A 19,793-nucleotide genomic window follows, 5' to 3' on the forward strand; every position below is an offset into this window, starting at 1 on the left:
GGCATGGACGCCTGGTACGCCTGGTTTCGTTCGACTCTTTTAAAATTAACGAAGGTTTGGATCGGATGCGTTGGGCTCCACCTGACTCTCCAAGTATGAGGGCGCCGATGGCTCTTGGCTTTGTTAGTACCGTATATGCCCGTCTCTTTTGGCGCCCTGTTTTTGACATAAGTATATAATTTTTGACATAATAATCGGTAACATTGGTTGCATAAACAAATGTTTACTGCAGCGCCCCCTAGTGCGTTACCACTTGTAACCAAACCTCCGCTCACCTTACTTATTTACTTACTTACTTGACTAATCAACAGTATAGTTACCCCCCTTTAAATATACCCCGTAAATTTAGCCTTGTCATCGTCTAGTGCGAGTATGTAGAACCCTTCGATGTGAACCGCAATAACCCAGATCCTTTAATGAGTAACGACTATATTTTGAACTCTAGTTAAAATTTTAGTTTATAAATGTAGATAACCAGTTATTAGAATATACTATAAATTGAAACGTTACAGAAAATAGGAAGTTATAATAAGAATAATGATGTAATGTAAATATTTTGAGTTTTTGAACTAATTTATTGCAGCACTTGTGATATGAATATTTAAAATATTTTTGTAATCATCCGCTACGCTAGGGCTTGCAATATCGGACGGTTTTCAATTCCGGAACTGGTTTTCGAGATTGGACTTCAATTCCGGAATTCCGGAACTAGTTCCGGAATTGAAAAATTTTTTTTGGTTTGGTTTTCTGGTGGATTTTTGATGAAATAATACAATTTAAAACTGAAATTTGTTATAAATCGACGTTTAAGACAATAACTCCGTACCTGAAAGGCATATAACACTGAAATTTTCATTTTAGTAATTTTACAGGAAAGCCCATTTTGCGTCAAAATCGGTCTTGCAAGGTATTTCGAACTACAGTTGACGATACAAACGAGGTTTTAGTGCCAGTTTTCTGATAGTGGTCAACGTTAAAGTTATTTTTTTATCCATTGAGTATCAAAAAAAAAATCAAAATTGTTTATTTCAAAAAATACACATAGAATATGATACAGAGTAGGGTATGCAAAAACCGGTTAATTTAAAAAACCGGTTAATAACCGAACCTTTTCCTTCAAAACCGGTTAACCGGTTATTAACCGGTTTTGAGATTTTTTAGTAAATGGCCGTACTACGCAATAATTACCATTACATTTAAGAATTCTGATGTTGATGATATCGTAGCAGGTATTACTTGTACGATGAAGATCATTTTTATCCAGTTTTTGGAAGTTTTGTAAAATGCGGAAATTGCTAAAAAGGGCTTGAGTGGTTTGACTGTGATTTGTCAGTTTTGCGTTTTCTAGGCATGTCACGAAGGTCTACAGCTCCCAGAGCCACTAGTAATACAAGCAATTGAAGAAGACCAAGATCTCCATTTGTAAGAAAAGAAAACCAAGATCTCCATTTTACCTTTCTTTTAAAAAATATAGTTTGAAATATACAGTAGACTCCGGTTACAACGACGCTCAAGGGACCGCTGATATTACGTCGTACTAATCGGATGTCGTACAAAACGAATTTCAATTCTTTTAAATAAAAGTAATATCTACACATCACTATTACTAAAACATTTCAATCAATAGGTGTATTTACAGGGTATTATTATCATAGTATTAAGCCTTAAATTCATGAATTTTTCTTTTAACGAGATATGAATATATGTAATAGACAATGGTTTTCTAACTCTGGGAAAAAAAATAAAAAAATATTTAAGACCGATTTTTATACTAAATCAGTGTTAGAAGTTAAATAGGCCAAATCTTATTTATATAAATATATCGTTATTGGTAAGTTTTATTTAAAAAAAAATTACTACTATTAAAAAGGTACACTATTTGTGAAACCCCTATGATAAATGTTTAAACATAAACTAATTACTAACTTAGAAAAAAACAGCCTAAATCACATACTAAAAATCGCCATCATCCTGTTTTTTACACTTTTCCGCCATTTAATCTTAATCCTTTAATAATAAATAGTAAATCATTATATTATTTAATTTATTTAATCGTTTATTAAATAGTAATAAATAATGAATAATAATTCAGCAATAAATGTGATTGTGGATTGCTACATATCGAGCCACGGGCCATCAAATATATGATGCATATATACATCACCATGCATTTAAGGGTTAACACCTTATTATATTGTGACTTGTTTAGTTATAAAAAGTAATTTTAGTATGCGTGCTTGCTCATCATTTGTAAGTAAAGCTAGTTTATACGCAATCGAAAAATAAAAATTTGGTTCTATTTAGCTTATAAGATTAAACCCGAGGCGAACAAATTGTTAAAATTTTAAAACTAATGCTCCAAAAAGTTACATGGCCATAATGTAATCTTGCTACTTGTTGTAGGCAAGACAGGGGGCCGTGCTCGGGCGGAAGTAGCTTTGTTTCCTTAATTTACTACATAGTAAAACTAAAAACGTTGTCGCTCGTCGTTGCAACCGGACTTGACGGACGGATTTTGTGTAAAATGTGTCGTAAAAAGCGGCTGGTCGTTAAAATCGGAGTCGTAATAAACGGATGTACTTTCATACTATCACATATGAAAACCAAATAAATACCTGTGCTTACGTCGTTGTAAGAGGTTGGACGTTAGGTCTATGCGGAGTCGTAATATACTAACCGGACTCTACTGTATAAAATGTATATTTGAGTGGACTCGGGACTAATTTTTAAAATAAAATCATTACAGATAATAATGTTGTCAATGAAAAGTAATAAATAAATGTTTATTACTACAAAACATTAAATAATTACGTATTTTTGACCCTTTTTATGCCTAATTTAACAAATTTTGAGAAATAAATATAGTTTCGGTTATTAACCGGTTAGAGAATATAAAAACCGGTTTTTAACCGAGGCCAAAATGTCTCGGTTAACCGGTTTTTCGGTTAACCGGTTAACCGGTTTGCATACCCTAATACAGAGGATGGTGATGTTACCCTGTAAGCAACAAATGCCCGTGTTGGGTAACGCCGCTCTTCCCTATTTAACTATTTAACTATTATCGAAATAATATAAAAGTAATAATTTACAAGAATTGCATAACGTCTTGTTCACATAACTGTAATAAAAGAAATATTGAATTACCTTCTAGACTCTAGTAGGGACAAAAGATATCCAAGCTAGCCCAAAAAGACAGATTTTATGATTTATTCCTAGGTACCTACATGTACCTACACCTTAATTTTTTGTAAAAAAATAAATCATTCTTTTACATACATCATTTTCCATACATTTTCTTCTCAAATCTTTTGATTTTGTGGTAAGTGGTAATAGACTCAGATAGAGTTTAGTAAAATATGTACACGTCTTTGTGAAAAGTGTATAAAGTAACTACGACGTTATGCTTGTGAATGAATGTAATACCAAATACTACGATTTGCTTCTGAACTTAAGATTTTATGCCTAAAATATTCAGTGCTATGAGAAAAGAAGTAAAATTTTATGCCGCTTTAATACCGATTAATTTAGATTATTACTGAAATTTAAGTTCGATCTAATAAATTGAGCATAAATAACGCCAATAAAATAATAATATTAATAATGTACCTAATGTTATTTATTTATGTTTAATTGTCCTTCAGTATTCGAGCATAACACTCAACTCCCGGCTAGTAATTTTAAATTATCACAAAACAAAACTTTCTACAACAAATATTTACTTTATATAAAATGATTATATATTTCACTTATTAGCTAAAACAATTGAGAGCAAAACCAGAAAGTGACAATGGTATAATATTAGCGGGTTAAAACTACACTATCTCGCTCTAATTAGCCCTGGATGCAACCCTTTGGTCATAAAATAGGCACTACCTGAATCCGAGGAGTGTCTAACTTAATGAATTTAGATATCTTTTATAGACGCGGTGGTAGTTTTGTAAAATAACCAGGCTGATATTACACGTTTTCGACCAAAAATATATCTTTTTTCAATTCCGGGATTTTCGAGATTATGTGTTTCAATTCCGGAACTGTAATATCGGAAAAAATGTCCGAAATTCCGGAATTTCGAGATTCCGGAATTCCGGAATGCAAGCCCTACGCTACGCCTTATTAGTGGTCCCGGCTTGGGCAAGGGCTTGCGATACGGTATGGGACCCCTGACCCGACCAAACCACTTTATCGGGAACCTAAGCAAGTAAGCCAGAAGGGCTATCTATCTACGAACTAACCCCTTTTTTGTTTTGTTTCTTTTTCCCTAGCTAAACCCCCCTTTTCCCCAATACTGCTAATAGACCATAACTTCTCGATCTTTCTAATGTTTCAACGAAACACCGAGTAGTCGCTAACTTTTATGAGAACTAAGTAAGTCTACTAACTTTTCTAAGCTTTTGACTTTCCATCAGTGGACGGCGCTCGCATGCCACTGGACCCTATAACAAACAAATCCTTTTATTCCAAAGACAGTTTGTTTCCCTAGCCAATTTGATAGAATTTACCTTGAAAAACCAGTTAGCAACACTAAGTGTCCCGCAGCCACACCGAAAAATCAGAAATTGCTACCACAATTATTAATTTCACTCAAATAAATTAAGTAATAAGAGATTTTATAAATTACCAGTTTTACCACATATTTTAAGATAGTAAACACCACATTTAAAGTCTATTTAAACCATATAAATAGTAGTAGTTAAATTATTTCTCCACAATACACGTTGACCAATTATATTCCAAGACCAATCGTAAAACAACCCTAATTTCATAGAAATAGTGTGTGACGCTACCCTAATCCTATTGTTTTTCCTACTCTAGCATATCTGAAACACAGACCATCACTTACCATAGATCTTGAGTTCAGAATATGCACAAGTGTATCCCTACTAGAACTGTACAGTTCAGCCAGCGAAGCTGAGATAGGCAACCTATAGGCTTGTGTTCTGATCCCCTCCTCTGCATCCGCAGACTAGGTAGCAGAGAGTAGATCGCCCTATCTGTGTATATATCCAGTATTCTAGGACACACTAACACCAGTCACCTGAGGAGACCCAGCTGCGATCAAAACTTTGTCGTTTAGGTATGGATCAATCACAACCGAAATCCCCCAGCAACCAGCACCATCGTGACCCAGAGCACCGAGTAAATAAATATATATAATACAAGACCTAGCCTCAATTACTGCAGACTTCAGTGAGCAAGGATTACTCCTAATGTCTTTCTTCAATCGCGAAAGTCCTCACTTCCATCTAGCAGCTGGACCTTGAGACCAGGGAGGAATGTTCGCCTTTTGTAAGTATAAAAAAGACGCCAAGCCTCCTCAGACTTGGAACAAAAGACTCCTAATCGCTCCTTTTTGGCACCGTTAGGTAAGAAGCGCTTAGTCGGGCAAACTGTCTGCCCAAGCAATGACCTGGCTTAGTAAAATAGCAAACCGACAAGTGAAATTTCCTTTAATTACTATGATCTGGGCTTAACTTTACAAGAATCACTTCCTATAAAATCAAACATAGATGCTTTCCCAAATCTCAGCCATACATCGACCCAGTCTTTGTATTGCTTAATGACACTTAGGAAATCACAGCGTAGAAACTTTACTATACACGTTAAACTACAAATAACTCTACACTTAATTAAAATGTAACACTACACTATGGTTACACTATGGTTACACTATAAATAGAACACTAAAATAACCCCCAACTGACAGTAAAGCAATTCCACTACAAGCCTAAGTTCAACTGTACAAAGATATTGTCTTCGCACAACCAAACAGAGACACAATTTCAAAGTTTACAATCACTTAGAATAATTTCCAAGTAAATACAAACAGAGAAACAATAGCAGAATAACTTCACTCACCAGTATAATACACGATAGCCAGGGACACTGTTAGTCTCGTTGATATTTGAAGAATGCCCTCCGACGGTTCGCCCCAGCCCTTTTATAGATAAAAATGAGCGACAAAAGAGCGACAAAAGAGCGACCAAAGAGCGACAAAAGAGCGACAAAAGGGCGACTGGCGACAAAAGAGCGACCAAAGAGCGACAAAAGAGCGACAAAAGAGCGACCAAAGAGCGACAAAAGAGCGACAAAAGAGCGACAAAAGAGCGACAAAAGAGCGACAAAAGGGCGACAAAAGGGCTACAAAAGAGCGACAAAAGAGCGACAAAAGGGCGACTGGCGACAAATAACAATGGATAGCCGCTAAATTACACTTATAAGAAAAAGGTCGTAACTGTTTTGTTTACTAAGTCGTACGCCTTAGGCATTAATGTCCAAGACATCTCAGCACGTACGTTTTTGCTTCTCAATAGTAACATCTGCATGACTGCACGTGTTTTAGAGTGAGATGGAGATATCTTTTGTTGATTCCTAGTACGTAATGAAACATTTTATATTGTGGTAAATATAAATATGCAAATATTACTTTATCAAAGGTTTTTAACCAGTTTTGTAAATCAAATTTGAGGCAAAATATCATATTTGTTTCTAAATGCTACATTAAATATTGCATTCTAAATATTTTTCAGACAGTATGCTTCAAAATTAAACATTGTCAACTTTCCTGACCTGTATTTGAAACCAAGATGCAATATTGGAACGCCACTCAGTTGACAACTGTCAGTGTCAGTATTCCGTCCATGTGAACGTAGCTTGTTGGTAAATAAACTTTTCCAACCTGTTTTGCATCAAATAATAGTGAATTTTATGTGAGATAATATGATAACACATGCGGACAAGTACCACAGTGAATTAATTAAAGTATCCAGTGAAATAACGTTTAATAAATGCTTTCCAAGGATCGAGCAAAGAAGTCTCAAGTTGCCTTGACAACGTAAGTATTATTTAAGAAAAAAAAACAAGAACAAGACCACGAATCAAATGCTTGTTCTGTCACACACTGTAAGCCTTATCTAAGAACATGCACCAATCAATCACAAACACGTTACTGAAAACCGCATTAAAATCGGTCTAGTAGTTTTAGGAGATAATCGGTAACATTCGTTCGCACAAACAAACAAACACACAATCTCTCACCCTAAACGCATATACCGTCTCCGTGCCGCAGCCGTCGTGGGTAAAAACACAAAAATCACCATATGTGTGCCTTTCAGATTTGAGGAGTTCCCTCGATTTCTCCAGGATCCCATCATCAGAACTGGGTTCTGATAAAAATGGGACAAATGTGTATGCAAATACATTCAATAAAAAAAAAATCAAAATCGGTCCAGTAACGACGTAGATTTTATTAGTCTGCGTCGTGATATCATCGGCATCGCGCGTGCTCAATGAAAATGCTCCTCGTTACGGAGCGAAACATGTCGATCGGAGCGACCTTCGACAATTTTACGTGAGTTACCCGATTTTACATGTTTAACATGTTTAATATAACGTGAAACAAACATTTAAAAAAACATACAGACGAATTGAGAACTACCTTGCTTGAGATTTGGGCGGCGGAAAGTGATGACAAGATTGACAAATGAAATGACATAATAAAAGTATTCATCACGAAATGGACGGATGGATTTTGTTTTATATATCTTTCAATACGCGCCGTAACACTTTCCCAGACGGACTTTTCGGTATATTATCAATAAATGTCAAATCTTTAACATTTTTGTAGTGTGCTACCCTTTTATTAACAAAGTCCGTTATTTCTTTCTCGCTTACATTGGTTTTCTCTTTTAGCATCACGAAGGCTTTTGGCCTCTCTCCTGAATAAGAATCAGGAACACCTATTACTGCTGCGTCGAAAACTGCTGGATGCTGTTTTATGACATTTTCTAGTTCAGCTGGTGGTACTTGATATCCTTTTACCTGGAATAGACAAGAAATATTGTCATTATTTTCTTTAAAATATTTTTTTTCGATGGTATGGCCCACGTATGGCCATACGCCGCAGACCGATCGACTATATCGGAAACAGATGCCTTAATCTCACTGTCCAACCAAGGCCCTACGTCACGCGGGCCCGGTAGGCCTAAGAAGCGCTGGCTGGACGTCGTGGGGGCGGACATGCATCTCACGTCTAAGGATGTCGATGACCGGGCAAAGTGGAGAAGACTGAGCAGGAAAGCGGACCCTGGCGCTAGGCCGGGAAAACGTTAGGTTGAAGAAGAAAATATACCATACATACCTTTATTAGTTCTTTCAATCTATCAGCGATAACAACTCGGCCGTTCTCGTCGAGAGAGGCAAGATCTCCCGTCCGAAGCCAACCGTCCTCCATGAACACCTGGTTGTTGGCCTCGGGATTGTCCTTGTAGCCCTTCATGACGTTTGGTCCCTTTATTAATAACTCTCCCACCTGGAATTCATGTTGATATGATTATAATCTGCAGTAATGTTGCCCGCTATCCCTTTATTAAGAATATTGGGACTTCATAATAATCATACTTGATACACCGTGTTTCACTTAACATTAAAAACCTGAAAACCATTTGTACAGAATATATCTTGATTGTACTTATTATTTTAATTTTTATTATTAGTTATTTTTTTACGTGCCCACTCTACAAATTCGTAATTTACAACAACATTGTGCATATATCGCATTGCTAGAGGTTGTATACCTTTTTCAGTATTTAGTGAGTATTATATTCTTTGATTTAGGGGTATTCATACTGGCTGGTTACTTGGACGACTATTTTTTCCGCTACGAGTTTGACGTTGTTTGTCAGTTTAATTTTAACGTTAACCTCTAAGCTAATAATTACCTACAACCTTGTCATTTTGAATGTTGGATTTTTTCTGCGAGTACCTGTCTAATTTGAAGTTTATAATATACTGTGACAAAGCTTTAAAGTGATTTACAGTGAGATATGGTAAACCTTATGTCAATGAAGTAACGTACACAAATAAGTAGTTATAATAGCAATTATGTTTTTGAGTGTAGTTAAAAGTCTAGTAGAGCTCCACAGAAAATTAAACATTCAATTAAAAAAAATAAACATCAGATTAAAAAATGAATACTCTAAGTAAAAAAAAATTAAAATTCCCAAAGGGTGTCTAAGGTTTTGAGTGATAACGGAAACACCGTGTATATTTCATCTTAATTAGTTGAGCTCGTAAGTGTTATGAGGTAACATACGAGTAGATCGATTATGACATTTAATCGAGAAAATATATATGTTAGTGTAAAACTAGGTTTTACCGGTAAATCCTAGGATTCACCGATGCCGAGTGGTAAAAGCCCGAACTTAGAAATATTTGTTGTTTACTTTGGGCTTTTACCGACATTGATTTGGTAAAACGGTAAATGTTGTATCAGGTAAAAGTTTTCGAAAAGTCTCTTCAACCATCAACAACCTGCTTTTTTTCAGTCCCAAACTTTTCAGCTTCATATCACGAATCAACTTGCATAGGCCACTAAATCTACTCACTTCATTAGGACCCAAGTTTCTCATTTCTCCATCAACGACTCGCAACTCCACGTTAGGCAGCGCACTGCCTGCGGTCATGTAGTCCCTGGCTCCGAGGGGGTTTGCAGTGGCCAGCGGTGATACCTCTGTCAAACCGTACCCCTGGGCAAACTCCACTTCGCGCTGAAATTAGAACAAAGTAACATGATTAGATGGAACCTAAGTCCAGCGTCTCCGTTGGCTTGACACCTTCGGGTAAGTCAAAACGGATCTTCGGTAATTCGATTTTTGAATATCGGACAGTCAACTACCGATCGATCAAAAGAACGCCGTCCTGGGTGCGTAGCCGAATGGCACAAACGCTCACGAAACGAAACGCTAGTAGATATCTATCTCTATCGGGCTACGGGGCTTGTTGGTTACCCAAAATATCGTTTGTTGGATAGTACAGGTAAACTCCGTGAGCTCGGCGTCGGTGACAGCTGGCGCGTTGTGTTGGAGGTCAAAACTAATAATGGGTGTCACCCAGGTAAGTAACATGATAAACACCTCGGATTGTGCTAGAGATCCTGTCTGTGGGGCGCGGGAAGGCAAATTTTCAGCAGGAGACATGTGTCTCCACGCACATGAACCACACACCTACGAATGTTCGTAGGTGTTAAAATCAGAGGATCAGCACGTCACAATTATTGCAAAAAGAACTGTCGTATTGGTTACTGTTGCCAACGGAGTTGTTGGTAATGGACTCTTGGAGGATTTTCTCTTGGACAGTATAATACTTAACTGATGTTATAGAATTTATAATTTAGAATTTATAATTATAACATGTGTTATGCTCGTAGGTACTTTGACAAGTCAACTCAGAGGGTGGATGATGTGATTTGGGTGTGATGTGGTGATTTTTCAACGAATAAAATGAGTGGGTATATTTAGTAGGCTTTGTCTGTAATACCTTCGCTTTGGCAAACATCTTATCGATATCGGCTCGAGCCAATGGCGCAGCTCCACACATCATGCAAGTGATGTGGTCGAATATCTCAGAAGTTACTTGGGGATGTGAACCGAGGAACAGCACTGAAACATAATTAATTACATGCGTATAAAAAGTCACACCGGTACTTACGTAGCCTAATGCACAAACGTTTAATGATAGTATCGTTATCGTGCTGGGTTTTGGGGCCGTAGCCGAATGGCATTTCTGCGACGCGAAACGAAACGAAACGCCGCGAAAGGTAGTCTGACTCTGTCGCGCCAATACACAAGAGTAATAGAGATCGATATCTACGAGCGTTTCGTTTCGGGAGCGTTTCGTGAGCGTCTGTGCCATTCGGCTACGTATCCCGAACCTGAACCGTAATGTAAAGCAACATGAATTAGATGTGGTAATTGATACGTGTTAAAATTGAGCCGAGAATCAACCAAAAATGTATGTAGCGCAATCTAGTCGACTGTACATTTTTCTTGATAAGTAGTTCCGGGGTACGTTTTTTTTTGGATTATCTGTGATAAAAGTTACCCATGGGTGGCGCCACATACAGGATATTTATTCTGTTACTCCGCATAGCCTGCAGGAAGGGGTCGGGCTGGAACTTTGGCAGCACGTGCAGCTTGATCCCGACACTTAGCTTGTGAACCATTGCTATGACCAGGCTGTAGCAGTGGTACATGGGTAGCACTACTAGCTGGTTCTCTTGGTATGGAGCTGAAAGTAGAGGATTATGTTTTACAAGCTTTCATTTACTTTCACCTGTCCCGTTGCCTGTCTGTAGTCAAATCTTGCAAGTTAACCCACTTCCCGGTTTCCGAAGAGCTTGCACACATATGTAAATCACGTAACAATGCAATATTATGGTATGATCGAGCTAATCTGATGATGGGGCAGAAAGGTGGCCATAGCAACACGGTTTTAGAAACGTCTCGCAGAGCAGATGACTGTCGAAAGAAAAATAAGTCGGCGATGAAAGCTTGTGCCAAAAATGATTTTTTTTGCGAAAAAACTTTTAAATGAGGAAATACAAGTAATAATCACATACCTACCTGACTTACTTGATAAAAGACCGCCTGTTGTTACCTGGCCATAAAAATCCCCCTGCATGAAAAATCTGGGGGCTAAATTTTTAGCTTACCATCGCGAATATAATGCTTCAATTCTGTATCCTGTTGTGCACAATTGGCCACGATGTTCCTATGAGTCAGTTCCACTCCCTTCGGCAGCCCAGTGGTCCCGCTTGAATACGGCAAGAACGCAACATCACTTGTTTTGAGGTTGACCTTCTTCAAAATGTCTAAATCTACATGGTTGTCCTCTACCAGTTCATTAAATGATACTGTTCCGTCAGCTCTGGTGGCTCCTGAGTCTAAACTGACGACTGGGATTTGTTTCTTGCTAAGTAGCAATGCTTCTTGTACGGCTGTTATTGTGTCAGGATGAGCAAAGATTAGTTTTAATCCTGATTGCTGGATTTGTGTTTGTATTTCATCTGCAAAATATATTAGTACCAGGTACAATTAAATCTTTCTCATGATATCTCATATGAATATCAAATAGTGACATAAGGATATTGAAGTGGTGAAATTATTGTACTTTTCATGTTACTTTAAAAAGGGTTTAGGTATGTAAGTTATATTTCAGTACAGATGGTGTTTTTTTTACGCACTAGTGCGAGAAGTGGTTCATTATATAACAGGTCGAAACTTCGGAAGCTCATCTGTACTGAAAAACGTCGTACGATACTCGTGCGAAAAGGAAATTCGCAACTCGTGTCGATTTAAATAAAACACTCCCTTCGGCCGTGTTTTAATTTATCGCCACTCGTTTCGAACTTCCTTTTTTACGCACTTGTATCGTAATGTACTATTCTATGTTGATGTGTTAAGGAATATTTGCTGATTAAATTATTTGTATACTGTTACCAACTATTACTTAAAGTATTGTACATAAGGCACAGCGGGGCAAATCTGGACTGGGGGACAAATGTAACTGGTCCATTTTTTCCATGTTTTACAATGTCTGCATTATTAAATAGAGTGTCCACCGTCCACTGGTTACATTATGGTAGGCGTGTTCAGTGGATACATGTAGAACTTAACATCATAGTGTAGGCAATAATAATAATGGAAAAAAATGGATCAGTTACAATGCCCCCCCCCCAGTCGAGATTTGCCCCGCTGTACCTTACGTACATGCAGTGTAAAAAGGGCTAAAAGTAGTAAGCGTCGCTCCAGCCGCCAATGTTCCAATTGTAACTATAGGATATTCTGGTGAATTAGGAGATATGAGGCCAACTGTATCTCTATCACTTATCCCGAATTTCTTCCTTAGGTTGGCGGCGAGGGTCCGACTTAACTTGTGCAGCTGCCCGTATGTGTAACTTCTATGCGTAATAGCACATTCCTTGAAAAAAATAACTGTCATTATTATCCATACTAATATTATAAATGGGAAAGTGCATGTGTGTGTCTGTTTGTTTGTCCGTCTTTCACGGCAAAACGGAGCGATGAATTGATGTGGATTTTTAAGTGGAGATTGTTGAAGGGTTGGAAAGTGCCATAGGCTACTTTTTGTCTCTTTCTAACCCCCCACTTACCTAAAACTTATCGTAAATTTAACGCGAGCGAAGCCGCGGGAAAAAGCTAGTTTTATATAATGTGAACGACAAATGTAATGCGTCAACTTGTCAAGTTATTTAAACTCGCAAACCAATTGTCAATTGCTCTTTATGCAATTATTATAGTACTAGCTTTTGCCCGCGGCTTCGCTCGCGTTAGAAAGAGACAAAAAGTAGCCTATGTCACTCTCCATCCCTACAAATATCTCCACTTAAAAAATAACGTCAGTTTGTCGCTCCGTTTTGCCGTGAAAGACGGACAAACAAACTGACACACACAATTTCCCATTTATAATACATATTATTATTTTATGCAACAGGCGTTTGAAGGAGGTCAAAAAAGAGTGGCGAGGGTAACAATTTCAGGCGAAGTCGAAAATTGTTAATAAAGACGACACGAGTATTTTTTTACTCAGCTAAACACCGTTGCATACAATACTTTTTCTACGACCATGCACTCAGTTATTAATAGTTGTCTAGAATAACTTTCGTGAAATTGACACTGTTTCCTGTATTTTGACGCAAAGGTTTGAATTTGCACTGCCAGCGCAGCTGCCCAAAGCCATCCCGCGCACGCGCGCATTATAAGTTATAACAATGCGTTGTCATGGTTACAGTGCCAATTAAACAATGCGTTTTAATTTTTTTCGTTACTGCGCGCATGCGCGGGAAGCCGGCGGACGCTGGCTTTGGGGAATAGACTTTTAATATGTAGTGTTTTAAAGATCTACGACTTGAAAGGTTTATTATTTTTGGCTTTTTAGTTTCTCCGTGTTTTGTAACGCGCTTATTTTTGAAGGCGGTTTTATTTTTTGTTAAAAAGTTTATTTATTTGTTGATTTTTAGTGGTTCCTAGTGATATTATATGTATCAGTCCGAATACATGTACAGTAGTGAAAGAATTATCCTTTAACTCCTAACCATTGAGGAGTTGACCTTCCATCATCAGCTTAGCCACATAAAATTATTACCATCAGACGTAAATACTGGTGTACCTTTGAAAAATAGACTAAAAATCCACACATTACATGTGCCTATAACATTTGAAGAGTTCCCTCGATTTCTCCAGGATCCCATCATCAGACCCTGACTTGGTGCCAATGGGACCATCTCGGGGTTATACCGGTTCGATCAAAAAAACAATTTTGAAAATCGGTCCACGATTCTCGGAGATATCGAGTAACATACATACAAAAAAAAAATAAAAAAAAAAACATTCAGTCGAATTGAGAACCTCCTCCTTTTTTGAAGTCGGTTAAAAATAGTAGAAACACAATTTTACCGCCTGATGTATGCATAGCAAATTCATCGACAAGAAATTGAAAAAATATTAAAAACGGTATACGAGGTGATTATGGCTTAGCAACCTTTCAGTTCAACATTATCACAATTTCGTTTCCTTCAACACCTTCATTGTCAAGAATGGCACTGAAACTTGAGCAGTATCATGTGCTCGGCCTACATTCTTGAGACTACAGTCTTGAGTTGATGTATGCATGTGGATAACTGATTAAACATACAATCACGCCTGTATCCCATAAAGTGGTAGGCAGAGCACATATGAACTACTCAAGTTTCAGTGCCACTCTTGGCAATAAAATAAATAATTAAAAAATTAAAAACACGACTGCAGTTTTAAACCGAACTGAAAAGATGAAAATAATCTTTAGACATGCTGGTCAGTCAACTTGATTAATATAAAATGGAATAACGAGTGTTTAGTCAGGTTCAAAATTAGCTAAATCAAAAGTTAATCTCATGGAGGATATCGTGATCGTACCTGGATATTTTATTTCGATTGCAGTCGGGGGACAATGGAAACCTGACATGAAGGTCCCCCGACTGCAATCGAAATAAAATATCCAGGTACATACAATAGCGTCTTAGGTGGTAGGCGACATTTGGATGCTTATTCTGCTATTTGTACTATACAGGTTGTACTAGCATGATGCAAAACCTTAAATTTATAACTACTATTTATTCTATTTCTGTATCTTCAAAGAGGAAATCTTTCACACTGTAATAGCTCTTTCCAGTCAACAACTGCATTAAGTCTATGTACAGGTAGCTCTCTTAAAGATTTTGGTTAACTTGTTGAAAACTTTCATGCACATGACAAAACAGTGATTGGAATATAATGCTGTTCTAGGAACATAATTATGTACTAGTCTTCCAGGATCACGTTGATTTCTAGTAGAGGCGCTTTCAGCAGTTGTAAATAAATACATGTGCCTCTTTACAAACATGCAAAGTTTCTAAAATACAGTGTTTCCGGTATCACTCAAAACCTAGCTCAGACACCCCAACTGATTTTTATTTTTTTAAACTTATCTAGAGTATTCATCTTTTAATCTGATGTTTACTTTTTTTTTAAATTGAATTTTTAATTTTCTGTACATCTCTACTCGACTTTTAACTCTACACTCAATAAAATAATTACTAACTACCATCATAAACCTTAAAAATATTTACTTGTGTACGTTACTGCAACGACATAAGGTTTACCAATAGACAGCTATGATGTCATTGTAAAACACTGTAAAGCTTTGTCACAGTAAACTTCAAATTAGACAGGTAATCACAGTAAGCTAATTTAAACCCAACATTAAAAATGACAAGGTTGTAATTAGGATAACGAATAATACAAATTAAAAAAAATATTACTCCATCCAGATATAGCTCAATCGATTCTACTCTCGATTCTGAACAAACTGTTTTCAGGTTTTTAGTGTTAAGTGAAACACGGTGTATATAAACTTGGCAGCGGCAAGAGTTTGAGTTTTTTGAAGGATGGCTTGCATGTTGTGTAGGGGGCTAGATTACAAACAGCACGTATACATTTTTTCTGCGCTACAAATGCGGTATTAAAATTCATACAGTTTTATTAGGTTATTATTGTACTTACTGATAAATCTTATTGTAATATTTCGCGTACAATTTTCTTATGTACCTACGTTACTATTGTTATTAATATGCTTTTCCGAAATAAGTATTTACTTTACCGTAGCAGTTTTCTTCTCCCATCTATCCAAATTTCGCCAAACAAACTCGTTCACACTACACTCCGGTATAACTATATCTTTGCAAGGTGACTTGACAACATTTCCATTAGACCACACATGTTTTTTTCGAACAATAATCGCGGGAAACGAGTTGCGAAAGAAAACACGACCGGCCATGACTGCCAGTAAATAATGAATGCGTACCGTGCGTGCGACTAGGCAGGCATTGCTCGCGCGATAAATGATAAAAACATCAAGCCGTCCTTATCGCACCTACCAATAGTGCGATAGGGACGACCTGATGCCATTAATCGCGCGACCATGCTTGCCTGCCAGATAATCTTGAACTAAGTAACAGCAGAGACCAGTAAATATCTAAGACAAACAACTGCCAAGTAACATAGCGTTATTGTGAGTCTTTTACTAAGCCCCTAGACATGACATTTTTTTACTTATTTTGGTGGCTGATTTTCTTTAACTCGCCATAAAAGCACCAGTAGACCGTCATGAGGGTTCATTATTCATAGCTGTTAATGCTATAATATACGAAGTATCGATCGATCGGATGGCCATCATGGAAACCAGCACGGGTAGCATGGTCGCGCGATAGACGATGAAGTCGGTTAATAAAATATCAGGCCGTCCTTATCACACTATTAGTAAGTGCGATAGGGACGGCCAGATGTTTTATCATTTATCGCGCGACCATAATTGCCTGCCTGATCCCGTAGCCGAATGGCATTTCTGCGACGCGAAACGAAAACGAAACGCCGCGAAAGGTAGTCTGGCTCTGTCACGCCAATACGTAAGAGGGATAGAGATAGATATCTACGAGCGTTTCGTTTCGTGAGCGTTTCGTGAGCGTTTTGTCAAAGAACTTCTGGATTTTGAGATTGTTAAACATTGTCTTAATAAGTTCACCTTTAAGAAACAACAAATTATGAATTACTGTAGAGTATAGAGTGCTCTTCAAACTGAAATGTGTAAACAATGTAATACAAATCAAATCAAATAACTGAATTGCAATAATATTACACATTACATATATGTAGCAGGTAATACACACCCTGTAAGGTATAATTATGTACTTATTATAATTACAATTATTTCTTATCTTATACTTTTAAACGAGCAATTCTTGTATATTTATTTATTTATTTATTTATTTATTTATTTATATGTATATTTATTTACACTGACGATCTCGGAAACCGCTCTAACGATTTCGCAGAAATTTGTTATGTGGGGTTTTTGGGGGTGAAAAATCGGTCTAACTTATCCTTAGGTCCCGGAAAACGCGAATTTTCGAGTTTTCATGCGTTTTTCTTCGCGCGCCATCTCGTGTGCAGTAGTTGTACTGTTAAGACAGAATTCTTTCGGTTGATGTAAGTACTATTTATTGCAAATACTAGATGGCGACACAGGTCAAGGCTAAAACGAATAGAAAAATACACTATTTGAGTTTTTGTGGCGAAATGCGCGCCATCTCGTGTGGAGTAGTTGTGTTGTTAAGGCTGAGAATTCTTTCGCTCGATGTAGGTACTATTCATTTTTGAACTAGATGGCGACACATGTCAAGGATACGAAACAGAACCGAGCGAAGCTCGGTTGCCCAGATATTAACCTCTAATTATACATATATCTATACCTACATATATACATCTGCACTATAACTATACATATTTGTAACATTATGGTGATTTTAATTATTTTTCCAGGAGGTATCATAAAAAAATACCTTTCAGTCTTCTTTATTTAATAGTCTCTATTAATATCGATAATATACCAACCGTTGGTAGACCTTAACTTCGTTATAATAAGGTATATTTTTGTTAACTAGTTAAGTACCTATCGTTTCATTGTGTGACAGACAAACAGTATAATAGAATAATGATAGCGTATTATTGTAATTAATGAGTAAGTAGGTATTGATGCATATTTGGCTTTATTACAATAGATTTAAGCTGCCAAATACAAAGGCAAGAGCGGTAGTTTACTGACCAGTCCAAATGCATATGTCCAAATGTATATTTAAGATTTTTTTTTGTTTAGGGAGGTACACTTATGTTCAATGAAGGTTACGATAACAATCCACCACTTTATTTCTAAACATTTTAATCTAGCTGTATCACAGAATATATAATAGTACAAGTACAGAAGGCCCACTGCTTTGATGTTCACGAAATGCGGCCTTTTTAAATGCCTACAAAATTCTAACAAAGAAACGAACCGCACGTGCGCAGCGTCGGAGGATAGGGTTGCATATGGATTAAAACGCATTAATTCTCAGATAAATAGTTATACTATATATTCAAGTCTTGGTTAATTTCTAGGTATATATACAGTATTTATATATTTTTGTTGCAGCCTTCAGCATCACAAGCCTTATTGAACTTTTCCGTTAGACTTAATAAGATCAGTATAAGATTGTCCTATTTTATTCATGATGTCTATTTAACTAAGCATTATTAGCCATTCCACACGTGGACATCGCATAATATGAACCTTGAAAAAACTCGCTACGTAATGTAACAATAGAAAGTGCGAACGTGCGTTCCGTGAGAACGCGCGCCACCCCTGATTAGGCCGCGAACTCGCGGCCGCCAGCATGTACTTGTAGCGCGGCGATAGAATTGCGGAGTGAGCCGCCCCTGGCTGTATTTAAATTTTAAAGCGATCCGAATACCTCGTGGGATTACTGATATGTCCACATATTTTTACGACTAAAAGCTTAATGCCCAGTTTAAAATCTATTCTAAGCATTTCAGTCTCAGGGGCCTCAGGGCTAATCCGTACGTAGCCAAATGCACAAACGCTTAAGATAATAACGTTATCGTCTATCGTTATCGCTCTTTCATAATGGCGCGACGCGCGACAGAGCCAGACGCATTTCGATTGGCGTCTAGCGTCAACGATTGTCATTTCTGCTAGGCCGCCAGGGTACCTAGCTAACGTAACAATTGTTTACGCTGCGCAAGCGTTTCGTAGCTAGCTCTCACTCAGTCTACTGTAGTGGCGTGACAGACCCAGAATGCGTTTTGATCGGCACGTAGCGTCCACGGTTGTCGACTTCGGCTATGCCGGCTGATAACGATTAAAATAATATCCAAGGTCATTGAGGACTGTTCATTATAGACAACATTCGACCACAAAACGACCTCAGTGTCAACAGTCCGAAAGAAACGAACATTATCATAGCTGTTCATTATTCACTAAGCTGATATCCGACTCATGTGTAGGTATATGCCAATATAAGCTACACGTGATTCTAGTGATACTGTGGACCAAGTTAGAATAGTTATTGGTCATTGTCGAAAACAGGATTGTGAATCACATGGAGCAAATAAACATAATGTTATATCAGTGTTTGTCCGACCGGCGTGCATACAAAACGTGTTCTAAGTCTAATGTCATATGTATATGAATTATATGATATTTTAAAAAACTAGAAAAAAATTATACATACACGAACTTAGTGATTTGGTCATCAGTGGAAAGTAAGTATATATTTGATATCACGATCTCACGATTATATTTGTCTGTGTTTGACCCAATGGTTGACTGGTAGAGAATGCCCTTTGGCATTAAGTGCGTCATTTGTACACTTTTATCTAGTTGCACAATAAAGAGAAAAAGTGTAAGGAAACATTATCCATATATACTAATATTATAAATGGGAAAGTGTTTGTGTGTCTGTTTGTTTGTCCGTCTAAGGCAGTGTTGACTGGATGTGATTTTTTTAAGTGCAGATAGTTGAAGGGGTGGAGAGTGGCATTGGCTACTTTTTGTCTCTTTCTAACACCCCTCTTCCCTAAAATGGG

General features: G+C 37.3%; 1 protein-coding gene across 3 annotated transcripts; it reads right to left on the reverse strand.

The window, feature by feature from the left end:
• Positions 1–7,220: 7,220 nt before the first annotated feature.
• Positions 7,221–16,284, reverse strand: LOC125235185 (4-coumarate--CoA ligase 1-like). Of its 3 annotated transcripts, none has more exons than XM_048141651.1 (8): positions 15,973–16,284; positions 12,546–12,756; positions 11,489–11,842; positions 10,879–11,064; positions 10,315–10,436; positions 9,384–9,545; positions 8,138–8,308; positions 7,221–7,818 (listed from the first exon to the last, which is right to left on the reverse strand). In XM_048141651.1, the coding sequence occupies exons 1-8, from the start codon at positions 16,147–16,149 to the stop codon at positions 7,534–7,536; spliced, it is 1,668 nt and encodes a 555-aa protein (XP_047997608.1). In that variant the 5' UTR covers positions 16,150–16,284; the 3' UTR covers positions 7,221–7,533. The 3 variants fall into 3 exon arrangements, with proteins under 3 accessions (XP_047997608.1, XP_047997609.1, XP_047997610.1); XM_048141652.1 differs by having other exon boundaries at positions 15,968–16,146; XM_048141653.1 differs by lacking the exon at positions 12,546–12,756 and having other exon boundaries at positions 15,973–16,146.
• Between the last annotated feature and the right edge of the window lie 3,509 nt (positions 16,285–19,793).

This window comes from Leguminivora glycinivorella, chromosome 17 (genome assembly GCF_023078275.1).
Source record: "Leguminivora glycinivorella isolate SPB_JAAS2020 chromosome 17, LegGlyc_1.1, whole genome shotgun sequence".
Taxonomy (NCBI): Eukaryota; Metazoa; Arthropoda; class Insecta; order Lepidoptera; family Tortricidae; genus Leguminivora; species Leguminivora glycinivorella.